Raw genomic sequence first — 19,318 nt, 5'->3', positions numbered from 1 at the left:
TCGCTAAAATGGATCACCTCTGAAGAAGAACCATGCCTGAACTGCCCGGCTTGAAGCAGGAGAGATGAAACACTAGACCCACGAACAGGATATGCTGAATACTGAAGTAGGAAGGCCCCATATGGAAAGCTTCCATCCATACAACGGACTTTCTTCAGGGAAAGCAGACAACTGGTGTATATGTTGACTGGAGGAAATTTATCCATGCAAAGAAAGGAAGGACATAAAGTGCATCTCTGAGACAAAATGTACATTTGGCTACTTGTTATCACTTACGATGAAGCCAAAAGCCAGATTAAAAGATGCACAGTTTATATTTTGCTTCTTTACTGCTATGTTTTTCTATTTGTTTCCTATAATTACGTTTTTGTGCTGTTGTGTCTGTGTGACCATCTTGCTTACATCAATATTTTCTTTTGAATAAATATACTTCTATTTATCTCTGAAACAGTTAACTGTATAGGCTACTCCTTCCTGCATGTTTTACTACTGATAACTTGTGATAGGCATTAAGTCGATAAAACTGGTGAGTTTCATATGCTATATGTATCCTAAGTATTCAAAGGAATATTCACAGGAAAAGCTTGTTCTACCCTGCAAGATTATTATCAACAGCCACCCACGATGGGGGTTGAAATATCTGGCCACAAAACTAAATTTATTCATTTTGTATGACAGACCATTTTGTCTTTGGATTAGATCTTAGCACCACAAAAGCACTTAGCCACCCCATTTCATGGAATGATATTAAATAATGTACATAGCTTCACTTTAATGGTTTATGGTTTTAACTTCAGCTCAGATTCAAATGAAACTCAGCAGCACAAACCCCAGGTTTATTTTAGTCTGAAAGAAAATGAGCCAATCAAAATACAAATTTAAGCCAAATTCTAAGTTCTACTAAGTACAAGGTGCCTTTGCATTTAACGTTGCTTGTTTCACCAAAAAAGCAAAGCGTTATTTGCTAGTGTCCAATAAAACCAAGAATCTTAGCTTCTGTTACCTCTTTTTTTACTCTAGAAGCCATTTGTGTAGTAAAGTGATTCCTTTGGAGACAGCTGATATCATTATCATGATCCAAAAGACTAGGAAGTATTATAATTATGTGATGCTATTTTAATAAAGAAAAATATTTAAAATTTGTAATGAGCGTACCCAGTGTTTTCTTTCAGTACTCCAGAACATCCTAAATAGAAGGCTTACTTCTTTTGGCTTTCTTTAACTTCGAATAACCTTCTTCTTTCTGTTAACAAAAAACAAAGAAACAAGCAAGCAAACAAACAAAAAGGCAAAAAACAGTAAAGCAAACAAAGCAGTAATTCTAAGATAACAGCTCAACTAAAAAGTTGTTTCTGAGTGAAATGCCGAGTTGAATGATATGAGAAGTAATTAATAAAAGTTTCTATTTTCCAACGTAAATATAATTTACAGTATGTTTTTATGTACAGCGTGTAAATAATTAAAACCAGAGCTATTTTGAAAATACCCTTTTACATGCTGGCAGCCAAGACCTTCAAAACCAACTGATCATTTTTGGTGTCCAAACTTGAGATAATGACAAAGGCTTACTCTTCAGAGAAGTGTTTAGCAGTGTCCCAAGTCAGCACCATTGTATTTTAGTCTGGAGAGAGGAGGAATCAGACTAATGAGCATTGGAGAGTCCATCCCTACCCCAGTTAATAGCCCAATCCCTCTCCTATTCCTGAGACTCCAGCTGAAGCTTCCCTGGAGCTGTGCATCCACCTCACTTGGCTCCAGCAGTGGCAGTGCTGCACTGGCAGCGTGGCAGGCAGACAGAGAGAACTTGCTGTCTCCTGCCACTTCCCAAAAGTAGCTTGCAGGGCTCAGGCTGGTACCCGTGCTACTCTCAGCCTGCCTGGAGAGAGAGGAATGGCATGGAGCACTTGTGGCTCGTGACTAGGACAGGACAGTGCCCCTTCCCCATCCCAGCAGTGCTGCCAGACCAGCTACAAGCTCTCTGCTTGTCCAGTCTGCCCAAGCTGTAGAGCTAACTCCATGCTCGCAAGCCCTAGTGTGGCTGAGTCATTCCCAGTGGCAGGCAAAGGACTTCAGCACTTAATTCGTATTACGGTGGAAGTCTCCCTTCAGTACTCAGACCCCTGGGGTCGTTATTCTTATAACCACAGTTATTTTTAGTTGCGGTTTTTCTTTTCTTCTTTGCGAGACTGACTCCTGACTCTACTGCTGTAGCATCGCATTGCTGGGCCTGTAACTAGTGACTCAGTTGTGGCCCTGTGGAAGGGCCATTCCCAGCTGCAGGTGGAGGGGGCCAGCTCAGAGCAGCTGGGCTGGCGTTTCCCACACCAACTCCTCTCTTCCCTGCTGCAGCCTGAGCTCTAGGGTACGAGTGTGTTCCTGCAGCAGGCCCCTGAGGCCGCTCTGCTGGCCCTTTCTGAACTGCATGGATAGCACAGACTGTGCTCTTTTAATTACCGTTAAAAGCTACAGAATGGTCTTGTATTTGGCTTTAAAAGCATAACAAAACAAAGAGATGACAGATACAATTTAATGTTAACAAATGCAAATTAAGCGGAAGAATCTGAATTATGGATACATACTCTTAAGTTCTCAATCAACAGTTCATGAGTATGGTAACAAGGTAAGTTTATATATTGCAACATGCGACTAGGCAAAGGCACTTCAGATCAAGCATGGGTAATGAGACCTCAAATGGTCACGCTTGAAATGAAATACAAAAGGCAAGGGAACCTGGGTGAAAAGGGAGCTAAGTGCGTGCAACTTTTCGTCCTGGCTTATTTTGTAGAGTTATTGCACAGTATTTTCAGTTGGCTATTAGCAGAAATAATACATACAAATCTATGTAAGAAAATACAATTCTACTGAGCATTGGAGACTTGGGACCTGTTCCTTCTAATGGGCTTAATTTGTAGGTAGTAAAAACATAGCGAATGTGGTTGTAAGGAGAAGGAGGTGGAAGATACAACTGAGTTTTAAAGAACTGATATTTAGGAACAGAAGTGTAGCCCAGTGGTAGGTAAAAGCAATATATAATAATAATCAAAAAATATTCTGAAGAGGGATTTCAAAGTACACACTATTATCATTAGAGCAGCATCCAGAGGAAAAAGTATTAAAAAAAAAAATTCATATTAGGAACCTAATTGCTGCTGCTGACCTCATCTAGTAATACAATAACAACTTAAATATATCAAATAATTAAGAGAATATAACTTTTAAAAACCCAGAATGAATTACAAATAGCCTTTTGGAACTCATTTCTACAGAACGTGCTGAATTTAAGCACTTAATTTGAGATACTTACAGCACCAATGAGAATGCCCATAGTTATATTGGGCAGGATAAAACTGTTTTATGTGGAATCAGAAAATCTGCTTCAGAAACATATTTACATTAAGGGACATCATTAAATGCTTTCATTTTAGTAGTATCTTTTGCAGGAGACAAAATGCACGCTTGAAGTAACAGTAACATAACCAATGGTTAAGGTTAATTTTATCCTGGTTAAGGTTAATTTTATCCAGAGCAGGCTCAATAAGATTTCTTGGTTTCCCCATTTTAACTGGAACATGCTAAAATGAAAAAACTTAAATTTTCCTTTTTACCTCTTAATTCAGGTCCCTGTAGACTGGATTAAGGGGTGTATGTGTGTGGGTTTTTTACCTGTCTTCTTCTGGCACAACCTTTCTTTACAGATGCTTCCGTGATGCTCTCCTTGATTGAGGAAGTCGGTTTTGAGGTCAGTGTTTCACAGGTCAGGTACTTGTTCCTTGTAATCATCTTAAAGTATAGAAGTTTATACCTTCATTAGCAAAAAAAAACCCAGTATTTTTCTACTTGTTAAAATAACCTACTTTTTCAAAAGGTGCCTTCATAACACAAAGTTGAAATAACATACCAAATTACATTTTATAGGTGAAAAAAGTGATAAGCACAACACATTTCATCCATGGGCCCAATCTGTGGGATATCATCCTCATAAAAATTGCACTGAAATCAGCTCAGCTATTTATTTTATTGAAATGCAGACAAAATCGTAGAAAATTCAGATTGTAAAGTACCTCTAGCAGTCATCTAATCATAACTTTTACCCAAAAGAGAGCTAACTACAAAGTTAGATCACATTGCTTTGGGCCCCATCCAATCAAGTTTTGAGAATCTGAAAGGATAACAACTCTACAACCTCTCTGTGCAACTTGTTCCAGTACTTAACCACCCTCACACTGAAGATTTTTTTTCCTTATGCCCAGTAGGAATTTTTCCTGTTGCAACTTGTGCTTTTAGTGAAAATGTAATTAAACTTGTATTTGCAAAACTTCCATGTTTGTCTAACAGCACAATGACTTACACACACTGCCGTCATCACTACACAACTGATGAGGTCTGAGATTCCTTCCATGAATATGGTTTCATATGAAGACAGACTGAACACTGAAAATTTCACCATGTTAACCTCACACAAATCTTGATAAACTGTCTTAAAGAAAGGAAAACTAATTATCCCACCTTAAAAGTCCCAAATAAAAGAAGTGTGTATCTCAGACAACACAGTAAATCATCTTCCCTTTCAGAAAAAAAGCAGCAGTGGCTGAAAACAGTAACTTATATGGTAGAAATTTTGGAAAAAGTCTATTGAGAATGATGGTAGAACATGATGAAAGCCATGCTCTTTATTGCTTAACGTTGTTTCAGAACAGTTGAATTTGTGAGAACCAGTGAGAACGAGCTCCGTTATTCACCGTACCTGTTCAAAGTTAGATTTGGAATGATGACCAGCTGTCTTAGTGATATAGTCCTTAGAATGGCATACTGCTTTATTTTCTTCATTTCTGGCGATGCACACTGCATCATTTAAGACAGATTCATGAACATTTAACCCTGCTCCTTCATTTGCGCTCTTTGTTTGTTGCTGTGATAAACCAGAATTTGTCATTTCATTGTCTAATTTACAAATCTGCAAATGTACTTTCCTTGGCTGGTGTTGTTTCTCAAGAACTTGCGCGGTATTTTGACTTGCAAACTTTTTTCCCTTTCTTGCACTGGACGTAGGAGATGCATATGTATTCAGACTCAGGTTGCTGTTCAATTTCTGAAGCACTGACCCAACATTCTTAAGAAAGGAAGGGGAATTTGCCTTTTTGTGATTGACTTCACTTGAATTCCCCCTTGAAGCCGAGTTATCAGAAAAATCAGAATTAGTCATTTGTCCACCAGACTCTGTTTTCCATCGAAATACAGGTATACCATGTTTTGCATATGTTTTCACGTTCATTACCTGAAGTACGCTGCTATGAGTAGGATTTTTGACTGACATATTTTGAACGGGTTTGTAACCCTGAGTTATGCTGGACTTACACACAGTCAGCACAGAAGATGAAACACCCATAATTTTTATTGGTGAAAGTCTTTCAGCATTTTCTCTTTTCGTCCCATCCATTTGAGTTGTGGTCTTTCCATTCATTTGCATCAACTTTCCTTTGAAAATTGGTATAATTTTGCTGATTTGGCGGGGGGGGAGTTCAAAGGCTGAATTTATAGGGATTCCTAAAGATTTCACAGCTGGTAACTCTGGTACTCCTGATATTTGCCTATTATCCACTGATTTCTCTGTTGCTTCAAAGCGAACCTTTGCTGTACCCTTACTGCTACTCGAAAAAGTCTGCGTTTCTGGCTCTTTGATCAAAAGCTCCATCCAGTGGCTGTTTTCCATACTGCACGGTGAAGAAATTCTAGGCAAAGTCTGTTTTCTTGGAGGAGTCTGTGTTAGAGAGACTTCACAAACCACCTCATCAGCCAATTTCATACGCTTAGATTTTATTTCCTGCAATACAACAAGAGTTGCTAAGCTGAATGAACTGGATTTAAAAATCTGATAGTGCCACTTAATGCATCACTATATGATATCTACCTAATATACATTACAATATATAACCATACATTTTCCTGTTTTGAATTAGAATGAACGATATTTTTACACAATATTTTGTTGTCACCATAAATGAAGGTTTGTTTTTTCCTCCCCCCAGTTCTTTGTTTATAAACTATGCTGGAATATCGTATTTCTCAGAAGGAAAGACTTAAATTACAGTCATTATCTTGGTTTAGTCCTTTCCAATAGGGTAATGCCTAGCCCTTTTGAGGGGGTCTGCAGAGAGTTTGACTGACAGGGCTCCTCGTCTCTTAAGACTTCTGAGGGCATCTGTATTCTGAGCAAAAGACAGTTTGGATGTCTATAAAAACTGCAGATGACAAAGAGGAGCCATTCTAGCCTTGATCACTGAAGAGACATAAACAGGAACTGCTTTCCGAAAGAGGATTATAGTATTTTAGAATCTCTGCAATTTCTGTCACTATTCTTTGTTCAGAATTAATTACTTCATTTCTTCTTTCACACACTACTACCAAAGAAATTTGAGTCTCAGTCTTTGTCACAACCTCAAATTAAAGGAGTTTTGATTGCTTGCCTCCTTTCCATCACCAGTCATGGAGTAAATCTTACAGCTTGAGTGTTTTTAAATGCATAAGTCCACAGAACTTTATATTTTTCTTGGTTTGTTTTTTTTAAATAAATTGCAATAATAGTAGTAATAATAACAATAATAATTATTATTATAATAATTGTTGTTGTTGTTATTATGGAAGAAGTGTGAGAAATTTCTGGATATCCAACTGTAAAATAAGGTCTATAGAACTGCAAATATTGATAGCAACTAATTAACACTGTCCAATTCTTCAATGTATTTGTGATGTGAACAACGACATAACAATGGCAAATAGCAATATAATATTTAATTACACATTTAATTAAAAGCTACATGATTGATAGTTGTTTGTTGTGAAAAGCATAGTTTTACGCTCTTACTGTGTTCCGAATACGATAAAGACCACTTCATACCATGAACAAAGTACATGTCATTAATATGTTTATAAAAAAACCTTACACGCACCGGAGCCCTGGAGAGTTCCTGTGTAGCATAAAGTGCTTTACTTGTCATCTTTACTGGAAATCCACATAGGTGTGAAAGATTACACTTCATGTCAGAAAGAAAAGAGTTCAACACACTTTCTGAATCTGTTCTAGGGAAATACTGCACTGGCTGGCTTCGAATGCAACTTAAAGGGTACCTGAGTAAGTGTTCAGGGACACATAACAAGTTTCTTTACGTTTCAATAATTATGAACCATCCTTCGTTGAGCGTGAACATGTCTAAAGCCTTTTGAAAAAAGGTGAACAAAAAGCACTAAGGGACTGAAGCTTATGAAGTTACAGGACTTCAACATGATTATAACATACTAATCTACCACAGTAAAGATTACTCAGTATAAATAATCCTTAGTCTAGTCTTTCCTAGCAAGAAAATTCTCTCTAAAACAAATCTTTGTTGGCCATATTTTTACAGGAACTCAACTCTTCCTTTTACATCACCATTTAGAGTGGTATTATCATGTTTACAGAAGCTGTGAAGCAAACTGATCTATTTAACTTACTATTATTCAGCACTAGGACAAAGAGACTTGACTAAATATTTTGTTCCAATTTGTCTAGTGAAACAATTCTCCACTGATTTCTATGAAATTATGCAAGAAGAAAATGTGGCACAATCAAAAATGAAAATTTACATCTTCGATAGAAGTGTAGTAGAGGAAATGTAACAAAAATATTCTGAAAGGATACGTAAAGAACCTTTCCCCTATTGGCTTGAAGTAAACACTGAAGTATATTTTTGTCTCTTCAAGATCATCTGGAAGAATATATCCATACTTCAAAAAAAAACCAAACCACAAACGTGTATTAAAAATACAAATTCAATAGGCACAAAAAAGGGAGGGAAAAACGAAAGCAGTGTATATTGTTTCTTACCAGATTCTTCCAGTGCATCCGAAATTCTTTATGTGAACGGAAAGGAGATTCTGGAGGAATTATGTGGCTGATGTTTATGATCTGACCCATTTTCATGCTGTGCATAGGTAAAGAAGGGATGCTTAGAAAGTATGTCATAAAACTCAACTGAAAATATACCAGACTTTTGGGAAAAAAAAAGTAAATCTTATTTTTGGCATTGAAAGTATTTATGAATTATTTTTATGTTTTGAGGACTAATACCTTTAGCTCATATGTTTATGACACTTGGCACCTACGAGTCTGATTTCTCTTGTCTGTAATACTCACTAGCAGTGAATGTAGAACAAAAGCAAATATATCATTACTTCTCATATTTTTATGATGAAAATCATAGGTGAAAATACAGGTATTTTGTGGCAAAGGTGGAAATATGTTTTTTCTTTAAATCAACACTTTCTGCTAAAATTATATTTGAGAAAAATTAATGCTCTTGCATATCACAGAAGAAGCAGAGAGATTACTAGAATTGAAATAATATTTAAATGTGTAATTTATGATTCACTGATTAATTTTTCTCATTTTCCATAACATTGAGACAATAAAAGTAAAAAAGAAAGATTCCTTAATGTAAAACAGGCTGTAAACCAGAAGTGTTCTTATCACTAGTATCATATTCACAATTTGTATGGCAAACATTCCAGGAAATGTTTGTTTCTACTGAAATGTAAACAGACTCCTACCTTGGCAAAACATAGCACCAGTTACTTAATATGGAATGTTGGTGAATAACTGTATTTTCACTGCTGTCAAACAGCTTTAATGTGTTTGCTGAAATATCAAAATCTCCCAGCTTAAAACAGAAAAAAAGAAGTTATTTGCAAATATTTCTACAGCAGTACAAAATCAAAATTTTCAAAAATAATTGTGTATCACAATACACTGAAGCTTATACATCATTATTCTCTTATGAGCTCTCACAGACTGCTTATTTCAGAAGATATTCCCATTATCAAATTGCACACTATCTTATGTTAGAGCCTACACTTCCAAAAGTTATGCAAGTACAAGGTTTAAAGGTTATTTAAATCAGTGAGATTTAAGCTTTGTTTTAATAAGGAAGAGTACAGAAGGAATTTCTCAAACTGTCTCACTTCCATGCATATTTTTTAAAATTCAAATCAGAAACCTGTGTTTGACAGTCTAGTAACCGCATATGCCACCTTGCCTAATCAAGTGCAAAGATCCAAGCAACAAAATTAATGGGACACATAGTTTCACCCTGTGAGAAGTCAAAAAACACCACACATTTTCACAATGTGGAAATATTTGACTGCAGGGGCCAATCAAACACTGAGATTTGAGAAACGTTTTCTCTCTCTATGGTCTAGCAGGCTTTGTATTTATTCACTGACAAGAAAATCTGGCCATTTCTGTTTCAGAAAAGTATTAAAATGATCAAACTGATGATGAAGCCACATCATGATTGCTTCCATCATTGCTTTGTGTCATTTTGGAATTGGATTCCTAAAGATAGCTTTAATGTTTATGCTGTCCAAGTAGGTCACAGAAGAAATCCTATTATTCTATTCTAGGAAAGAAGAGTTTGGATCAGAAATACTTATTTTGGAAGAAACCAGTGAGCCTGACAAATATGCCCCTGTATGTATGGACATATTCAACAGAAGTGACATGACTGTCAGAAAGGATGGTAACTTTTCAACCTCAACCATGATTTCTTAAACAATTTATTAATTATGCTTTCATGCAGCATAATCCAGGCTGCTCCCAGATTTTGGAAGCTGCATAGAAAATGAAGCAGATTCCAGAATAATTACTTACAGGGACTTCAAACATAGTGTTGACAACTTAACTGTAGCCTCACTTTTAAGATGTTACTCAAAACCGTCTATGTATTACAGTGAGACAGTGAATGCCTTCTAGAAAACACTGCTAGAAGGAAATTCAGAATCATAAAGACACTTCAATACTATAATCTGTTAGCATTTTTGAAAGATCTCTTAACTAGTCTAGAATCTCAATTTTACAATGCTTGCTAGAATGCATCAATACAGATAGAATACGGATGTTATGCACTTAGAGCAGATGCAGATAGTCAATGAACATGATTGCTCTCTTAATACAAGCAGAAATAAGCACTTCTACCCCCACCATGCTAATTGCGAGTCACCTAACAGAAAAGAAGATAAAGATTACCAAGACAAATACAGTCATAGAAAATATAACTGGTTTATACCTCAGGGGGTGGCAACCGAATTGAGCAAGCCTCCACACTGATGCAAAGCTGTCTCTCTGATACATTGAGGTCTATAACTAACATAAAAACAAAGCACAAAGCCCTGTTTTGAACTACAGTTCATCTGTTAGACAGAAAGCTAAACCAAATGTTTATTTAAAGTAGTTGTTAGTCAAAATGCTGCGTTGGAAAATCAAAAGGCTAGACTTCCTCAGCATGGAAATTAAAATTAATTTCATTTTAACTGTGAAAAATTAAAATAATAATGAATTGCCGTCTACACAGTACACCTCCCTAGGAACTCATGGCTGTCCATGCAACTGGATGCTTGATACTCATATCCTTGATACACAAACACCCATTTTCAAAGCAAATGTAGTTATTATAACCATTGGCTGTACTGAGACATCTAGCTCAGTATTATGCATCCAGAAGTGGTCAATAGGAAAGACTACACGAGCAAGGCAAGCATTTATTGACACATCTCCAGAACATCCACCCAGCTCTGAGCAAGCTCTAACACAGGAACTGAATGTATTATGTTCTCAACATTTGTCCCCATTACAAATTTAGGCTTCAATATCCCCAAATGTAATCTTCAACTTTTATACTGGAATAAAAATATCACTTTGTAATTTTTGCAATAGCTAAGCAGCATGCTTGTGACTTAACTTTTGTGAACAGCAAACGTAGTACATATAGGACAGTCACTTTAGCTTGTTTTCCTATCTATTATTATGGAACTTTCACATCACTTGCAAGACTCCTAATTTGAGGCAAGTGCATTTAATTGTAATAATTGTAACTTTTAAATGGTAAATTTCAATCTATGGCTGTAGATTAATAGAAAAATTACCTTTTTTGTGAGCAATTTTTCAAAGGTGCAGTTGAGCTGACAACTATTGCATACAGAATATCATCTGCCATCAAGTGTATTGTGACTGAGGTTATTTCAGAATGAAAAACTTGCTTTCACAAGTTTACCATGAACAGAATACTGTACTTACCAACAGCATTTTGCTTTCCTGACTGAGACAAAAAATCTTTTCCTTAATAAATAAAATAGATAGACATTATTTTCTAAACCATGTGCCCAATGTCTTTATGCAAAACAAAAGGAGAAATCACACAGTTTCGTTTGTGTGTCATGAATGCTGAAAGGTTTGTTCTTTTTAAGGAGAGAAAAAACCCTGTATCAATTAACTTTTCACTGATTCGTTAACATCTTATACAAAAAAGAGAGAGATATGAAAGTATATTAGTGGACAGCAATTTATATATAATTTTTTTCCTCCCAGTAAGGAATTTATACATAGAACTATTTTTAATTGACTAACAGTTAATATATTTCTCAGGTTCAAAAGCAAATCTGTATAGTATTACTACGTATTTTGCCATCCATCACCAGTTTTGCCCAGCTTTAGCAACTTAGCTGATTAGACAAGCTGCAGGTACCAGGGTCACATTGCTGTTAGTCAATGTCTTTCACTGAAACCAATTTTACATCACCTACCATCTGGCCCTCTACATCTAGCTGCTATTCCTGAGTAAGTTGATTTCATTCAGACCGCTACACATTTTGAAGATATTGAAAACAAGATAGTTAATATTGTGACTGGAAATAAGACAATAACATATACACTTTTCTCAATGTATATTTGGAATGATTTATACAATCGCTCAGCTCAAGAAGAGCACACCACAGTATCTGAAACACATCTGTTTTTCCATACTGTGGTAATTCACTTTTGCCCTACACAGGAGTTAGTAGAGAGATGTCAGGCAAAGGAACTACCATCTAAAAAGACAGAGCTTGGTAGGAGGAGGTGGTCTGACAGAAAAACACTTCTGTATTAGAAGAGCATGCAAACCATGTGCAGAAGCGCCACTGATGAAAGCACGAACCTGAAAAACAGGCCCAATTTTTAGAAGACATTTACTGTCAAACTGTATTTGGTTTGGAAATTATTGATCTGGCATGTTGTGTTCAGTTGAAATAATTATTTGATCTGTTACAAAGATGAGGAGGAAGATGAAAAAGTGAATGATACGTACATTCAGATTGTTAATTTGAATCAATAATTATTGTTAACTTGGATAAAGGAACAATAAAAATGCAATCAAAGAAAAAATCATAGGATAAATTAATGAAATAATTGAATATAATGAATGAAATAATGATGGAAATAAAATTATGGAAAATAAATGCAACAATAAAGAACTGAAAACTAAATGCTTGATCCCTGACCCAGGTGAGTCAAATACCTTGCACCAAGAGATGACCAGCCTTGTTCCATCTGGGTGCAAGTCTGGCTGTAAGTGTGTAGGAGAGACAGGTTTGGAGAATGGCTGGACTAACTGTTTGCGGTGCTTCCAGCTAATAACACCAGTGAGAAAAGAAAAATATATTATTAATAATTTAACAGATTTTTTTTAAAGGCTTCAGTCAAAATTTAATCAAAGATACTGCTAATGCATCTTGGAGCCAAATCCTAGTATATGTTACACATCTTTACTTTTCATCTACTTAGCTACAAGAAGTTAGCACAATATTTGAGGTAGGCATTTAGATATCATGCATCATCAAAGGAAGGTGCACTACAATTCATTTAATGTTTTCACAGGCTGATAATAGACTTGAGGAAAAGATTTATTTAACTATATGGAGTACTTTACTAGATATGCATCTCTTTCCAGACAATAGGCACAAGATGCAAAATTTGCATATATTAACTCTGCTGTTAAACTCAAGACCAGAGACATTTTCTTGGAATCACAAGAACAATAGATAAATGTAGCTTTGTTCACCCAGCAGTACTACCTGCCTGACTGCTTGCCTGTCCCGCATAGCTTTCTGTTGACAGTTAGCATTAGTCAAGAAAAAGAAACTAATAACAATGGGTTAAAAAGAGTTAACTAATACACCTCCAAGAGGATGTTTCTAATGAGATCCTGCGAGGATCTGCTTGCAGCTCATGGTTATTAAATATACTTTGCACCACTAATCTGCTGGTGTTGGAAAATCTAACGATGATAGGTCAGTTACGCATACCAACATAAAGCAATTTTCTAAGGTAAGCATATTTGCACCGTATACGTCTTACTAATCCAGATATGCATTTACACTTCTTGGAACAAAGGAAAATAAACCCAGCTGGCTGTGCAAATGAATCGTGAGAGCTACTGGCTTTGCTTACAATCAGTCTTTTGACTCAGCAATTTTAGTGCGTCCACACATACATTCATAAAACCCACAAACATCGCATACTATAAGACAGTAAAGCATAATGGTCTAAAAATATATCAGCTGTTAAGCTCATGGGTTCCATCTCTTCTCTATGCTTTTGTTTTGTTTCTCTGAGACTATCCTATACAGGCTGGATAAACCCAAAATGTGCACGGGGAGATAGTTCAGACGTCTGCACAGCCCGACCCGTGGAACCTATAGGGCACACGCAGAAGGGGTGACACCAGCAGGGGAGCTGCAGGTCTTTGGCCCTAAGGGCAGGTCTGTCGTTGCCTCGAGGTCGAACCCCAACGCCCCTGAACAGGATCAGAATCCCACTGCAGCAGAGAAAGCTAGTGAAATTGCTCAGGAACTGCTTAAAACCTTTGACTCTGACAAAGTATACTTACTATACCCACATTTGTAAGAGACATTTTGTCTATAAGACAGACTTTTTTACCCTGAAACTTGGCTTCTGTACTGCAAATTGCATGCCCTATGGAAAATACTCATCTCTTGCAGCAGCAATTGCAGACAAGCATAACAATCTTAAGAACTGTGACATCTTTCAGCACTTACGGTAGCTCCTTGTTTCTCTACGTAGGCTTGGCATATTCCTGATTTGTAAAACGATATCTAAAAATGAAAAAAAAAAAAAAATCAAGTGTCTGAAATTTAGCAAATCATGAATTAAATTGAGGTCCATCAGTGACTTTGCCTAAGAAAAACATGCTAAGGAATAGTGAAAGCAAACACTGTTTCCTGTATTTTAAAGGAGAATGGGAACTAAAATTAGTTCAGGTATTTGTCAGAGTGTAATCTCATTTCCAGCTAAAGATACATTAACAAGCAAGGAAAAGACTGCTCAAAACAAAATCGCAGAACTCTTCCCCTGCTACTCTCATGATGCATTGGGTGGCATCTTACGAACTGAATCCGTTCTGTTCCACAAAAGGTTCACCATCCGAAAAGGCCATTTCGTCAAGAGTAGACGATATAAGCCATCATCTACATTACTAATACACAAATACAAAAGCTTAAATGACATAATTTTACTTATCCTTGATCCTCAAACAAAACACTTCTTAGAGAAACATGCGTGTATGTGTGACGGATACACTTGACTTTTAGCCGTACTTTCATTCCGGCTGACCAAGAAGCAACAGGCCTCATGTCCTTGGGGTGAACGTGTGAGCTGGAAAGCCCCTGGCTCACGTACAAGCGAGTGAAGGTGTCTTGAAAAATATTTCGAAAGGTGGTTTTGAAATCCGAAAGTACAAAATAACCAAAGTACACAACAAGATACCAGAGCTAAACCGAAGACATCTGTCTTGTCTATACTATTAACTAGCAGCCAACTACTTCACCCTATAAACATTAAAATCAGGATGGGCCCAATTTGAGCTCTCCCTGATAGGCAGCTGGCTTGCACTCCAGGTGACTCTCCCCTTGAGCAGGGATGCCTCACAAGATTAGAGATCCCTTACCTGAGACTAAGAGATCTTTCCTTACCCAAGGCAGAGAGATCCCTTACCCGCTACAGGTCCTCGGTAAGTGACTGATAGCATGCTGAATTAATACTATAAAGCATTACTAATCCATGTAGCTACTCAGATATTATAAACATTGTATGGATAATTCCATTAGACATGAATTCTTGACCAAGTCTGAGACTACAATTGGATCCAGCCGCACCTAGGCTCCAAAAAGGAGTTTAGAAAGCAAGGGGGTCCACTCTGAACCTCGTGACTCAACAGGAGGGTCCTCTCTACTATTCACGCCTCTGGTCTCTGTATGAGTCATTCTAACTCAATTTTCCTTTCTACGTTTCTTCCATGCAGTAATTAATAAGGTGAACCTTGCCATCGAACTTATTAAACCTTGTCAAATCACTCTTAAAACCTTGTTAAATTCCATCAAACTTATTGAACTCTGCCAAATTATTATTTTACCTCAACAAAACATATTGTTGCTTCTCTCTGTTGAGTGAGGTGCATTCTGCTCATCTGCAACAGTATGTAACTACATATACTTATTTACACAGTGATACTGACCGCCATTACGACTGAGATTTGATTTAGTGTTCCAATAACAGGTGCAGAAAGGATGTCTTGATGCAGGAATAATAACTGTCTATAAAAAAAAAGTTAGAAAAAAATTCAAAAATAATTTTCTGTACTTGATTTTCTCAGCTTAAATTTATTTTCCTCACCTTCTGCAAACATAATGCATTCCATTTTTAATGGGTTTCCAGTGGTTCAGTATAATATATTGGACTAGTCCAAGTTACTTGCTCTTAACCCACTCACAGTGGTCTAAGACAAAGACTACAGGCCTTTGGCATATGAATAGAACTCTCCAAAAGTGTTCCTTTTGGCAGAATTTCTCATTTCTTCCCTTTCCTATTAAAGGGAATGACATAATTCTTGGTGAACACTAAGAAGCGTACCTATGCTTTCCGAGTATTCTTTTCACTCAGTCTCAACCTACATAAAGCAATACAACAGCTCAAAAGATGTACCTAAAGCATTTCAACTTTGCAAGTGAAAACAGATTAACTTTAACTATTTATTAATTTGAAGTAGGTGGCCTTGTTAGTTTTAGCTGATGACATTTAAAACATAATAGAAATGTGTTTTTTTCCCCAATAGCCAGTGAGTCCCCCACCAAAAAAACCAGTTTTGAACAATTTTATACTGTTTGTTGCTGATAAGAATTCTGCTGATTTTATTACAGTTAATTCCAGTACTGCTAATGAAATCTTTGAATAACAACCACCAACAGCTTCTGAAAATAATAACCCTCAGAATTCTTTACCTGCAAATCTTTATCTGTGTACTCCTTGTCTCAGTTTCCGGTATCTGAGAACTCAGTGTTACTGTAGTGGCACAGAGTTTTTGTAGCTCTGGCAGACTGACAAAGAACAGAGACTGGTGCCTGGTGTCATTCATGTTATATTGTTGATTGCCCCAAAGCGACACCTGGGTCTTAAAAGAAAAAAAATTAATTCATTTTTATAAGGCAGATACTTGTCTACAGAACTTTATAAGTATATGGTATCAGGTAAATGAATAATCAGTTATCTTCTGATTAAGATTAGGTAGGCAATATAACATAATTTGGTCAACTAAAACAGACAGCTCAATATACTTTTGCTATAAATAATGCATTATACTTGAAAAAATAATTATTTACAAGAATCAAAATGTTCAGAGTAAAGACAAGGACAAAAGCATCCTTTCCATCTTCTTCTCAGCCTATGTTGGGGCTGGAATCTATCTGGGATCCAAGAGCTGAGGAATCCCTCTGTGATGTTGGTCCCCTCCTGTGTGGCAAGAAAGTTTAATTCCCAGGAGCTCAACAGCAGTCTCCTCACTAAGCCATACAAAGACTGTGGCCGGCCCGTCGGAGAGAAGGAAAACCACAGAAACACAGAGGCACACTGGAAATCTTTTCCTTTTTTCGGAGGACCAGGCTCCCTTCCTAGTGGTACAGGGAACTTGTGTGCTCCCTGCTTAAATCCATCTCTCTTCTCAAGTGACAGGTGAACACCGTATTCTAATGTGTGCAGAACTGAGTACAGTCTTACATCGGACTGAAAGCTGTACTAATCCAGAATCGCATTCAGCTGTATTGTTAATAATGAACACAGACAATGTGTTCTGCCATTAAAGGAGAAGTGTATGAAGAACAGCGTTTTGTCTTGGTGGGAATTTTTAGTAAGTACACTCCTACATACTTACCGAAAAATGAAGAAAACATAGCTGGTATTTGGAGTGGAATGTGATTAGACACATAGTGGTTCTACCAAAGCTGTCTCTCACATCCTAAGCTTTGCCTTATAATAGAAATTACTGACTATATTTTGTGTTCAAGAGTATGAGGCAGTTTTGGGCTCAGGCCACAATCATTACCTTGATGTGCACATGACCTGATAGTTCACGCAAAGTTAGCATACAGACTACATGTATGTTCATTGCCATACCACTGAGCAGGTGTGCTGCAACTCGGTCATTTTTGGAACTTCCTAAAAAGCACCAAGAAGAAGAACTGGAAGAACCAGAATTTCAGACTGAGAATGTGATCCTTTGATGCAATACTAACAAATTTCATGTGAGTGGGAGTAATAGAAAATTATGGCTGTTATCCATCCTGTTGGATGCCTGTTGGTACGCTCCTATATATTGCAGCACAGGCCAGGCTCAGTGTAAAGGAACTAGAATATTTATGACAAAAAAGAACACCTAACGTTTCATTATTTAAAGAAAATACACCTTTTACCTACAGCACCTTTCTCAATCAAAGTGTTTCAAAGAAAAACAGGCAGGTAGAAAGTCTGCTTGTTATGAAAAGCCAGGAACAAACACGGCACACCAAAAAAAAGCTGTTTTAACAGTTCTCCCCCTCCAAACCCTAAAACCCTTTTGGGAAATGGTCTTACCAGCACAGTGAAGATAGCAATAAATATTTTGTTTCCAAATTTTATGAAGTCACCAGGTATTCACCTGAAAAGCAATTTTGCAAGTCGTGATCAAAAAATGATGAACTGGAAACATTTTTTGAAGAACAATGTCAAAGATTGCTTTGCTGTTCTGATTTTGCTTTGCACTGCTTACAGTGTAACACATTAAAAGATTAACCTCAGCCATATGCTAGAAAAATCAGAAGATCAGTGTTTTATAACTGTAATTTTAAAGAAAATAACATGTTTCTTTGTTTCTTACCCTTAAAGGAAAACACATTTCAATTTTTTTCTAGCAATCATGAAAAGTAGATTTTTTTAAAATGCCAGCCAAGATTATCACTTCATCAGAGAATTCCAAAAGCTACAGCTTAAGGGAAAGGACCATTTTAAACAAATGAGAAAAAAATCTTGTCGGTTTGCAAACATAGACAAGAAAGGCTGGGTCCTCAGCTTTCATAATGTTTAAAAGAATCCTAAATGGCCAACTGGGGATTTTGTGGCAAAGATGTTGTAAAAGACATGCTGCAACGCTCCAGTAATCCGCTGGCTGTTTGAGCCAACTCCCCTGTGGGAACCACTCATTGTATTCAGCTTAAGTTAAATCTTCCCAGTCATCTTAAAAGCTAATGGGACAGAGTGCTTGCAAATGGCTTCTCCCTTCAGGGGAGAGGATAAAGAGAGAAGTACCAGTTAACATAGAATTACCAGTTCTAAATCATAGGAAATAAACCCAACTGCCTTCTGTACACGTAGAACTTAACATGTGTGGGAGAAATTACATCTTTAGATGCTGACAATCACAACACGTGAACTTGAAACCACCACAGAGATCCTGCTAAGCTGAACAGGACATCAGTCAGAGAATGGGTATCGCTGGTTTTCTGTCAGAACGGACAGGTAAATCACAGAGCTTGGCGGCGATATTTGTTATTTTCAGTAACGACCTGGAAGATGGAATGAAGAGCCTCCTTATTAAAGCTGAGAACGACACCAAGCTGTGAGGGACAGCAGCTAGTTTTCCCGTTAGGCTGACTGTAATGAACTAGAGACAGGATCTGAAGATTGCAGTGGCATTCAGTGAGGAAATATGAAGCTGTCCTGCACACTGATAACCAACAGCACACACGCAGGGTACAAAACAACTACCTAAGCACCAGCTTTGAGGAAAGGGGTCTCGACAGGTCATGTTGGGTAAATTTTACATCACTGAAGTTATGCTGTAAACAAACCTCACAAAAAAAACCCCGGCCTGTGATCACACCAGACCTATTGCTGTTGAGGCACCCAAGTAGCATACGGACATTACCCAGCGTTGGTAGCGCAGTGCGGGGCACTGCCATGAAGGGGACGGGCGGTCCCATTCTGGCCCAACAGGCAAGCAAAGCCATCAAACACATCTAAGACCAGAGTGAAGGAGGCAGGTTTTAGCTTAAAGAACACTGAAGGAAAACAGGGTGGCGGGTGGGTGAAAGGGCATCACCAGGAGAAGGGGAAGGCGCTGCTCCCTGAGCCCTCAGCCCACCTGGCAGC

At 37.3% G+C, this 19,318-nt stretch overlaps 1 protein-coding gene across 1 annotated transcript; it reads right to left on the bottom strand.

The window, feature by feature from the left end:
* Positions 1–1,186: 1,186 nt before the first annotated feature.
* LOC103924897 (chromosome unknown open reading frame, human C18orf63) lies at positions 1,187–16,274 on the bottom strand. Its single transcript, XM_009333504.1, has 13 exons — positions 16,141–16,274; positions 15,378–15,456; positions 13,903–13,959; positions 12,363–12,474; positions 11,105–11,146; positions 10,098–10,174; positions 8,584–8,693; positions 7,862–7,958; positions 7,676–7,761; positions 6,942–7,125; positions 4,745–5,821; positions 3,664–3,780; positions 1,187–1,243 (listed from the first exon to the last, which is right to left on the bottom strand). Exons 1-13 carry the CDS (start codon positions 16,272–16,274, stop codon positions 1,187–1,189), a joined length of 2,229 nt encoding a protein of 742 aa, XP_009331779.1.
* Positions 16,275–19,318: the final 3,044 nt, after the last annotated feature.

Source organism: Pygoscelis adeliae, unplaced genomic scaffold, assembly GCF_000699105.1.
Source record: "Pygoscelis adeliae isolate BGI_AS28 unplaced genomic scaffold, ASM69910v1 Scaffold140, whole genome shotgun sequence".
Classification (NCBI taxonomy): domain Eukaryota; kingdom Metazoa; phylum Chordata; class Aves; order Sphenisciformes; family Spheniscidae; genus Pygoscelis; species Pygoscelis adeliae.
This window is presented reverse-complemented; position numbering and strand designations above follow the sequence as displayed.